Raw genomic sequence first — 10,953 nt, 5'->3', positions numbered from 1 at the left:
TTTTAATCTGATAAAGTGGTGATGAAGTTTTAAGCCAATAATAATGAGATTGTAATGCAGGTGTTATGTTAGATAAAATTGGAAACATTTTTGTTGGATGAAAATGCTGCGACCATGCTTTTGCCACTTTTAGTAGGTGTATTTATCATATTGGAAGATTATGTACAGAGATTCTGAGTGGTGAAATAAGAAAGCAGCAGCAAAAGCTAAGTATATCTCTTAAGGAATAGTGGTGGGATAGTAGAGATAAGTAAGCAGGGCACTAAGTCACTTTCCATTTGCATCTATGCATAAGGCTGCTATAGCAGAGGAAAGCTAAGACTTCATATGCAAACAATCTGCTGCTTCTCATTGATACCTACTAAGAAAAGGAATGGTGGCATAAGGAATTATGTCTTAGGAGATCACATTTGGAGACTTCAGGATTGCATTCTCCTTTCGGTGGAAATAGAAAGTGGTTTTGATTACAACATCATACTGATGGCAGGGCAATTTGCTTCAACATTTATCAACTGGTTCATGCCCCCGACCTTTTAAGTTTTCATTTTCATCTATTCTAATTTCACCATGCCATGATTATTGTTGACACCATTTTTATTTTGAAAAACGGGGTCGACTTAGATTTTGAAAAAAAATAAAAATGGGAGTCGCCACCGATCCTTTTTATTTAGGTGTGATCGAGTCACCTCAAAAAGTGGTTATTTTTAATAAGCAATTTGACTTTATTAAAACAACAATTTTGGTCCATGAAATTCAGAAAAACGGGTTCGGGAGTCGGTTACATACGAGGAAGGATTAACACCCTCGTAACGCCCAAAAATTGGTACCTAGTTAATTAATTAATATCTTAATGTCGAAAATTGAAAACTTTGAATAGATTTAAAATACGATCTTTTGTTTTTTTTTAAAACTTATATAAAACAAGTTACTCGATAAGACCCTCTCATTTTGAAAAGAGAAAATGTCACACCCAATGAGTTAGGGCATGATATTTCACTTCCTCAAAAACGAGCTTGTCCAAAAAAACTCGTGCAATAAAATTTAAAAAGATATTCAATTGTTTAAGTCAGATGAAGAAATTGCAGCCCAAAACGTTAGGGCACAATTTCTCAAAATTCTAAACATTGAATATTACCTTTATTATTTTTAGAAAAAATTCTCATCTCGAGAAAACAACGTGTCATATCCAATGCGTTAGGACACAACGTATTGAATTCTCGATAATGAGCTTTTTATTTATGTTTTGATTAAAGAGCATTCTCGAATATTCAGATTCAACGAAAGAGTTGGAACCCAATACGTTAGGGTTCAATTCTCTCGAAGATTCCAAATACCGAGTATTGCCTTTATTTTTCAAAATTTTCTCTTTATACGAATTTGGGTAAAAATTATAAAATATATATATGTACATATAAGAAAATTATATATGTATGTGAATTATAAAAATAAAAAAATAAAAAATATATATAAATATAAATATACATATTTTAATATGTAAAAAAGAATATAAGTATGTATATAAAATTATGAAACATAGAAAATATATAAAAGTACGTGTATATATATTTATAAAAAATTAAAAAATGTGTACGTATATGTATATATTATAAAACGTATGTATGTATACATGCATATATATAACAAAATTTGAAATTTAAAGGCATAAAAAAGTAAATAATAATGATACAAGATTAATGATGCCACATAATAGTATTAATAATATTAAAATAATTAATTTAATAAAAAAATAGAATAACAAATAGAGGATTAAATAGCATCAATAATCAAAGACCAATGAATTTAAAATAAAAAATATAAGGCAAAATAAAATGTAAACAAATTTGAAAATAATGAATTTGAAAATGAATAAAAAGGGAAAAAAAGAGATTTGAAATCAACAATATACAAATCAATAAATAAATTATACATAAATCAACAAAATAAGAACAAGCCAAAGAAAATAAGAACGCAAGAGAGAGAGAAATTTGAGTGAATACTCTTAAAAATTATTATTACTCCCAACTCCACCCCTTTACAATGAAGGGAGAGGCCTCTATTTATAGTTGAGCCTCCCCAAATCTAACGGTACAGATCAATTAAATCAACGGCTAAGATTAAAGGGTATCTACAAATTAAATCTCTAATATTACATAATCATATCTTCTAAGATTGCATATCATATCTAAGATTGAATATCCTTAAAGATTATGTTTCCATAAGCTTGTAGATGGACCTTCAAACTTTTCAAGTAATGAGCCATTCCGATCGGGCCAAATGATATAATTTTGTACTGGACTTAGACTTTGTTTTATTATTTTGGGTTTATTATTTTTTGTGAGCCTAGGCTAAAATTGAGTATTACAATTACGATTGTGTTGTAGGAAGCCTATTTTTGAAGAATTAATAAGTATATACAAAATGTGGCTTATCTGTGGAAATTTGGTCGGTTAGTGCACTGTTATGAAATCAATTTATACTTCAATAAAATGGTGGTGCCAAAATTATAGAATAAAAATTTAAAGATTAAAATATCCTCTCAAGTCTCTGTATCTTTCGTACATTTGGATTTTAACCTTTTTTTTTATTCTCAAAATTTTAGTTAAAAGCCCTGTCGCTATCACCATTTACTTCTATTAAATTTCCTGGCATTTATTTCTTCTAAGAAAAGAATTATGATAATTCTAAAAATAATGATTACTTTAAACAAACTATACTTGGGAAACTTGGCGACATTGTATGCTACCCATGGTTTGCCTTCTTTTGCTCAGTGCTTGATGCAGTAGGTTGCTTACCTTGGTGAATTAGTCAGCCATACAGAGTGTTAGAATTTGTTAAAACAGTTAATCAGTTGTGGCTGTTTGTAGTCTGTTAGAAATTGTTAGTAGTCAGTTAGTAGCAGTTATCTACTGAGAGTTGTATAAATACATATATTGAGCTTCTAATGAAAACAAGAATAGATTCACATAAAATTCAGTATTAAGTTTTATTTTCTTTGTTGCTATTAGTTCTTTGCTAATATTCTAACGTCGGTTGCTCTCATTATGTCCACCAATGAAGGCAACTCCGCACTATCTGCCACTGGTCTTCATCCGCCCTCACAAGGTGTTGCTAATAGTGTTTTCTACCGCGTGGTTCAATCCTTTCCTCGCCACGACATTGTGAAACTGAAAGAAGAAACGTTCCTTCAATGGCAACACCAAATGAAATTGATCATTAAAGCGTATGACTTAACTGGTTTCGTTCTTGCCACTGTCACTATTCTACCTTGATTTGTTCCTGATGTAACAGGTCAAATTTGTCCAGGCCAAACCTAAACAAAACAAACCAAAAAAAAAGGTAAAACAAATAATAATAAAGAGTCCATTATTAAGTCTATTTACAAAAACAGATTGGCCCAAATACAAAAAAAACCCTAAAAGCCCAAAATCTACAAAATTTCAAAAACCCTAGCTCACCCTATCTCCATCCATGCCGCAGCCTCGCCACATCAGCAAGCGTGCCATCTGACACCTCTCTGCCACCACCGTCATGACTTTACCCTTAGCCACCACCATCTGCATAAAAGGGAAAGAAAACAAAAAAAAAAGCAGAGGACAGAAAGCAGAAGCAAAGAAACAACAAAAATAGAAAGAAAAAAACAAAAAAAAACAAAATATCTATATTCGGCTATAAAAGCCAAACAAAAACCCTATGTATTTTACACATTAGAGAAATAGAATACAAAAAAAGGAACAGAATACTAAAAAGGTAGCTATTTTATTTTTTATTCGAAGCAAACATAAAAAAAAAAAGAAAACAAACAAAGGTTTAATTTTTATTGTTTACCTATCGAGCGTTGTCGTAGAACCCCTTTCTCCAACTTAAGAAGCCTCAGAATCCCCTAGGGTTCCGTCGAGTGCCTCATCGAAAAGGGGAGAAACTGAAAGGTTTCTCTGCTTTCAGCCGAACTTTGACAGATTTTCTGGGGATTTTAACCCCAGATCGGAGTTCCACACAAAAAGGGGCTCGAAGGGGATTTTTCTGGGTACCTCGGCCACCGGAGGCGGCAATCTCCCTTGCCGATGACCGGCGACCACGGCGGAGACCTACCGCCCTATAGCCGAACAGGGGGAGAGCTTGAGAAAAAAAAGGGTAAAATGAATTTTTTTAAAAAAACTGGTTACAAATTACTTTTATTTTTTTTTACTTAACTAGAGCTATCTAAACGACGTCATTTCATAGTGGCTCCAAATGCCCCAAAACGATGTTGTTTTGGGGCCAACCTTAAAACCCGACCTGGATCCTCTTGGGATCTGCGTGTTTTGAAGAGGAGGGTCAAATTGATGTTTAGGTCCTTCTGCTTTTTTGCCCTTTTTTAAATTTCGTCCTATATCTTTTTATTTATTTTACTTTTTATCCCTTTAATTGTATTTCCTTACAAATCAGTCCCTTGACCCACTGTTGACCCACTAAAGTAATGACACGTGTATTGAGGTTGGGGAAATAACACCCTAGGTCCCCTTTTTTCTATTTTGTTTTAATTTAATCCTTTATTTGTTTTTTTGTCTTTTGCAATTCCTACTTCAATTTTTTTTAAATTTCAATTTAGTCTTTTTATTTCTTTAATCCCACCCCTTTACTTTCTGTTATTTAATTTCCTTATTTATATTTTTACCTTTTAATTTGCGTAACTTACATTTTTATCCTTAAGTTTCTTGATCATTTCATTTTAGTTTTTTTTCTTTATTTTTAAATGTTGATGTCATTGTTAAATGATTATTATTGCTAATAAATGTTTTATGTTTAACATTTTGTCATTTCTAATATTACACAATCATGATCATAGTATTATCATACTTTCTCTTATTATTTTACTATTATTACCATTATTAAGTAGTATTATTAATCGACTAAAAATTTTTCCCACTACTATTTTTTTATTATTTTATTATCATTGTTTTTACCCATGTAAGCTATTTTATTCCATTTTTGCCAGTACCATATTATACAACACATGCAAATATTCATTCATTTTTATACCAACAATCGAATAAATTAATCGCATATTACATTAAATGTTGTGTTCGTTTTTATACGACGTATATTTGGTAATTTAAATCGAGGCAATGTTCTTTATTTTGAGGATTCGAAAAATTGTGCCCCTAACATACGGGGTACAATTTTCTCCTTGAATCGAAATAATCGAACGCCCCTCTTCTTTTTTTAAAAAAAAATTAATTAAAAATACATAAGATTTAGGAAATAATTAAACGGTAAGAGTTCTTATTCGAGATTTTGTGCCCCACCTTAAGAGACATGACTTTTCGTCTTGATCGACCCGAAATGAGAAAACCTCCTCATTAAAAATTCAATTAGATAGGGACATTTTCAATACCATCAAATAACATCGCATGAAAAGGATCGCATTTTAAATCCTCTTTAAATTCTCAATTTTTGACACTACGACACCAAGTAATCAACTAGGTACCAATTTTGGGCGTTATGAGGGTGCTAATCCTTCCTCATACTTAACTGACTCCCGAACTTATTTCTCAAATTTTGTAGACTGAAAATCATTGTTTTGGTAAAATTAATATTTTATTAAAATGATTAAATCTCGAGGTGATCCAATCACACCTAATAAAAAGGATTGGTGGGACTCCATCTTCATTTTTAAATATAAAGTCAATTTCAAAAAAAGGGTTTGGACACCTAATTCAAAAGGGAAGTCTGTTCCTAATCTTGATTTTACCTACTTTAAATAGCAAGATAAGTTACGTGCTTCCTGGATTTTATCCACAATTAGTGGAGATATACTCTCGTCTTTTACAAGTACATTGACAAAACACGAGGTCTGGTGTAAGGCCTCTCAATTATTTGATGCTGCCTCTAGTTCTAAGATCTCCAGAATCTAACATGAGTTGCATGCTTTAAAAAAGGGAAATCTTAGCGTCACCTAATATCTAGCCAAGATTAAGCATCTTTGTGATCTCCTTGCTGCTTCTGGCCACCCAATAACCGATAGTGAGCAGGATGATGTGGTTCTTGTTGGGATGTTTGTTGAATTTGACGTGGTTGTCACGATGGTCGCGTTTGCACTGGAACCGATGCGCCTTGATCGGTTGGTGGAAGTCCTTCTGGACTGTGAAAATCGTCACAAGCAACTTTCTCTTGACAGTTCGGTTCAGGTCAACATGGTAAGCTCTACCGATATGACTCATGTTTTTCCAACGATGGCATTGTCTTCGAGGGGTGGGCGCACCGTCTATGGTGGCCGTAGTCGGAGTTTGAAAAGGCATGTTTAGTGTCAGATCTGTGGTCGCCTTGGTCACTTAACCCAACGGTGTTACTACCGCTTTGATCGACTGTACGATGGTCCTCCAGCACTGGCGTTGTTGAGGGTCTCTCAAGGTCGAGCGGGGGCCTTTGACGCAGCAGTTGGGCAAGAAATGGATGCTGGCTTTTGACCTGATGCTACAATAACAGGGTTTGTTAAACCTAATTTTGGTCCTTATTTGGGTTATAGCGTTAGGCCATCAATCAACCATGTGGCCCTTAATGGGCAAGTTCGTTTGCAGGCTGGGTCTGCGTGTGTTTTGCAAGCTACAAATGTGGATAGTCCTGTTGCTAAAGGAGGGATTTCGTGGGCCTTGCAGCCTGACATGCGAAGACCGATTAGGCTTGCTCCTATGGCAACTGCTGCTTCTGCGTTTTGGGAGTTAGGTCAAGGTGCTCCCATGGACCTTCAGCCGTGTGTTGGGATTCCTCGAATCCCAGATTTCTCTAAGTCTGAATTTTCTAGTGAAAATACATGGAATGCTACTACATCCGGGTTTGCTTGTGAGCTGAATTTTGAGAATCCAACTATAAAAAATCATGTGGAGCCATATGTCCCTTTTCTCGTAGAAAATAATGCTTCAACATCAAGGTACATTGAATCAAGAGCTACCAATCACGTCTGTCAAGCGGCTTCGGTATTAAATATAGCCACACAATATTCAGGCAATATTCCACTTTTAATAGGTGATGGGACGTATGCTACTATTGCAAATGTGGGTAATACTACGTTTCTTACAAAAAAAATTAAGGTGTTGCATTTATCTAATGTTTTACATGTGCTAAGTATTCGTAAAAAATTATTGTCTGTTTCACAATTTGCTCTAGACTGAAATGTTTTCTTTGAATTTCACCCTCTTATTGTGTAGGTAAGGATATTCAAACTTAGGTAATATTATTACGAGGCCACACTCATGATGGACTTTATCGATTTTCTCCTATTGCCATTGAAAACTGTGGAGATGCTGATATGTCTGTAAATAGTACTGAATTGGATTCAAGCCACTCCAATTTTGATATGTTCGAATTGTGGCATCGTCGTCTGGGTCATTCTTCGGCACATGTTGTTTAGTCAGTATTAAAAACTTGGTAATTTTGTTGCAAATAAAGATAAGCTTGCTTATGTCTGTATTGCTTGTCAAAAAGGAAAATCTCACAATTTGCCTTTTACAGATTCTACTACGGTATATACATCTCATTTTAAGTTGGTTGTATTGGACTTATGGGGACCTAATGCTGTTGTATGTGGTAGTACTTGGTATTATATCTCTTTTATTGATGTTTTTAGTCATTTTACGTGGTTTTTTTTATTCAACGCAAATCTCAAGCTATTGATTGTTTCATTCAGTTTTAGAGAATGGTTAAGACTTAATTTGTGAAAGAAATTAAACAATTTCAAAGTGATTGGGATGACGAGTTTCAATTATTCACATATGTGTTAACTCAGAATAGTATAATTCATTGGATCACATGTCCACATACGTCTAAACAAAATGGCATGGTAGAAAGAAAACATCACCATATTTGGACTCACATTGCTTGCTCAAGCAAACTTACCAATAAAGTTTTAGGGTTATACCATTTTGTGTGCGCTTTATTTAATAAATCGTTTACCCACTACGGTCTTACGTGATCAGTCCCTGGACTTGGTTCTTTATAGTAAGTCCCCTACTTATGGTCATCTTTAAATATTCGAGTGTTATTGCTTCCCATATCTATGCTCATTTAATAATCACAAGTTGGAATTTTGGTCTCAGCCTTGTACCTTTTTAGGTTACAGTTCCCAGCATAAAGGATATCAATGTCTTACATCTGATGGTAAAATTGTTGTATCTCGACATGTTATTTTTTATGAAAGTCGATTTTTGTTTGCGGAGTACTCTTCATCTTCTACCTCAACAACCGATTGTATTACCACATTTGTTCTTTTTGTATAGTCTCAATCACATCACTCTGTCTCTCCTAACAGAGATGTCGACATCCAAAGTCCTGCGGTTTCGTCCCATAGTGCCATAGACTCGCCATTTTTGGAAAATAATGTCAGTACCTTGGGTCCCAGTAGCAGCACCTCTCTCCCCACACTTAAGTTGTCACCTTTGGAAAATGATGTAGGTGCCTTAAATCACAATAGCAACACTTCTTCCCCCACACTGGTGTTGTCTATCACTACAATAGATCCTCCACAGCCACTAGGCAATACACATCATATGATCACCCGTTCCAAAGCAGATATCTTTAAACCTAAAGCTTTAGTAGTTACACTACTTGATTGTGAGCCATATACGATTGATGAAGCGTTTGCACAAAAAGAGTGGCGAGTAGTGGCTCAATATGAGTATGATGCTCTTATTCAGAGTCGTACTTGGGAGTTAGTTCCTTTGCCACTAGGACGGAAGGCAATTGGTTGCAAATGGCTGTATAAAATAAAAAGAAATCTTGATGGTACTGTGGCTCGACGGAAAGGTCGGTTAGTGGCTAAAGGGTGTTCTTAGGTGTCAGGGTGTGTTTTTCGGTCCAATTGTTAAACCTGCTACCATTCGAACCATTCTGTCTATTATCATATCCAAATAGTGGACAATTCGCCAGGTTGATGTGAATAATACATTTCTCAAAGGTGAACTCATTGAAGAAGTTTACATGCACCAACCCTCTAGGTATGTTCAACATAATGCAAATGGGCAACCTCTTGTCTGTCGCTTGACAAAAGCATTGTATGGATTGAGACAAGCTCCGAGAGAATGGTTTGATAAGTTAAAAAGTTTTATGCAACTTTAGGTTTTGTCCTTTCGAAATCCGATGCATCTTTGTTCATTCATGTCACTAATGATTCTTGTATGTATGTGTCAGTTTATGTGGATGATATCATCATTACAGGAGATTTATCTAGAGGCATTGATACGTTTGTGCAACAACTGCACACCGAGTTTTCACTAAAAGACATGGGATCTCTTCATTATTTCTTTAGGGTTGAAGTCACTCGTTCAACCACTGGAAGTCTTCATTTATGTTAACGTAAGTATATTCATGACTTACTTGATCGGTGTCAGATGACTTGTAATAAGGATGTTTATACACCTATAGTTAGCTCTCTCTCTTTTTTCTAAGAATGAGGGTATTTTGGTTGAAGATCCTAGTGAGTATAGAAGTATTGCTGGAGCATTGCAATATGTTATTCTCACTCGACCCAACATTGCGCACGTGGTCAATCGTATATGTCAGTTTATGCATGCTCCAATGAATGTTCATTTTATGACATTAAAACGTGTTTTGCGATACTTGTGTGGTACTATCGACTATGGTTTGCTCATTCAACCCTCTGAGAGGCTTTCCTTGGTTGGTTACGTTGATGCTAACTGGTGATTGGATTTTGATGATTGACGATCTACCAAAAGATATTGTGTTTACTTTAGGGGAAATCTTGTCTCCTGCTGTTCCAAAAAACAGCAGGTGGTGTCTTGCTCCATAACCGAGGCTGAATATAGAGGGTTGGCAGCTGTGGCTGCTGATGTTACTTGGTTGGTTTCGTTGTTTTAAGAATTAAAGTTTGATTCTGCTGATGTCCCTACCATATGGTGTGACAACTCAAGTGTCATAGCAGTAGCGGCTAATCCGGTTCTATATTTGAAGTTCAAACATGTGGAGCTTGATTTGTTTTTTGTTCGTGAAAAGGTTGCTGATGGTTCTCTTATTGTAGGAGAGGTTCTTTCCTATGATCAAGTTGTGGATATTCTTACGAAACCCTTGTCGACATCACAATTTTTTCGTATTTAACATCTTCTTAGAGTCTCGAAGGTTGAGAAGTTAGGTGAATGTTAGAGTTTGTTAAAACAATTAAGCAGTTGTGGCTGTTTGTAATCTGTTAGAAATTGTTAGTAGTCAGTTAGTAGCAGCTATCTACTGAGAGTTGTATAAATACATATATTAAGCTTCTAATGAAAACAAGAATAGATCCACAAAAAATTCAGTATTAAGTTTGATTTCCTTTGCTGTTATTAGTTCTTTGTTAGTATTCTACCAGGCCTCCTCTCGTGTTTGGTTTGTTCTACAGGGTGAACTCTGATGTGGGTCACTCTCATACACAAAGAAAGAAGTGATATGACTAGTTCATAACTTCACAGCAAGTAAGAATCTAATTTAATTTTGGGCTAATGTAAATAATTTCTGGATAGAGGATATATAATTCAAGTTGCTTGTCGAAATTTGATTATGGAAAAGATATACGCATTTCATGCAATTGCTTTAAATTTGAAAATGAGACTTTTTTCTTCATTACCAGATAAATTGAAAGTATAACATTGATGATTGTATTTTATTATATTAACAAAGTAGATGTTGAAAGATGACTATGATTTCAGCATCATTACAAAGGACGACTGATTTCAACTAGTCTTAAACAGATAATGATTCAATTTTCAAGTCTTAAACAACTTGTCCTAAGAAACGAGAACTAGATATTTGCTCAATGAGAAGAGACAAGGATTTTGACTTCACTTGGGGTGGCAAAAGGGGTAAGGTTTTCAATGGTGGGAAGCTCTTTTCTATGTCACAGGACAGGGTTTTAGGGTCTGGTTTTCAGTCCAAGAAAGAGTGTTTGTTTGGGAGAATTGCTATGCAACTCAAGCTTGGTGCTAGCACTAT

The 10,953-nt window shown here is 34.8% G+C and overlaps 2 protein-coding genes across 2 annotated transcripts; both read left to right on the top strand.

Moving 5' to 3' along the window:
• Positions 1–5,672: 5,672 nt before the first annotated feature.
• LOC107914754 (uncharacterized) lies at positions 5,673–7,602 on the top strand. Its single transcript, XM_016843777.2, has 2 exons — positions 5,673–7,031; positions 7,185–7,602. Exons 1-2 carry the CDS (start codon positions 6,642–6,644, stop codon positions 7,206–7,208), a joined length of 414 nt encoding a protein of 137 aa, XP_016699266.1. The 5' UTR covers positions 5,673–6,641; the 3' UTR covers positions 7,209–7,602.
• Positions 7,233–10,409, top strand: LOC121222063 (uncharacterized). The gene is made up of 8 exons (XM_041101956.1): positions 7,233–7,287; positions 7,426–7,499; positions 8,253–8,778; positions 9,163–9,287; positions 9,397–9,671; positions 9,726–9,830; positions 9,903–10,014; positions 10,323–10,409. Exons 1-8 carry the CDS (start codon positions 7,233–7,235, stop codon positions 10,407–10,409), a joined length of 1,359 nt encoding a protein of 452 aa, XP_040957890.1.
• Positions 10,410–10,953: the final 544 nt, after the last annotated feature.

Source organism: Gossypium hirsutum, chromosome D10, assembly GCF_007990345.1.
Source record: "Gossypium hirsutum isolate 1008001.06 chromosome D10, Gossypium_hirsutum_v2.1, whole genome shotgun sequence".
Taxonomy (NCBI): Eukaryota; Viridiplantae; Streptophyta; class Magnoliopsida; order Malvales; family Malvaceae; genus Gossypium; species Gossypium hirsutum.
Note: the sequence above shows the minus strand (reverse complement) of the source record. Positions and strands in the feature narration are given on the sequence as shown.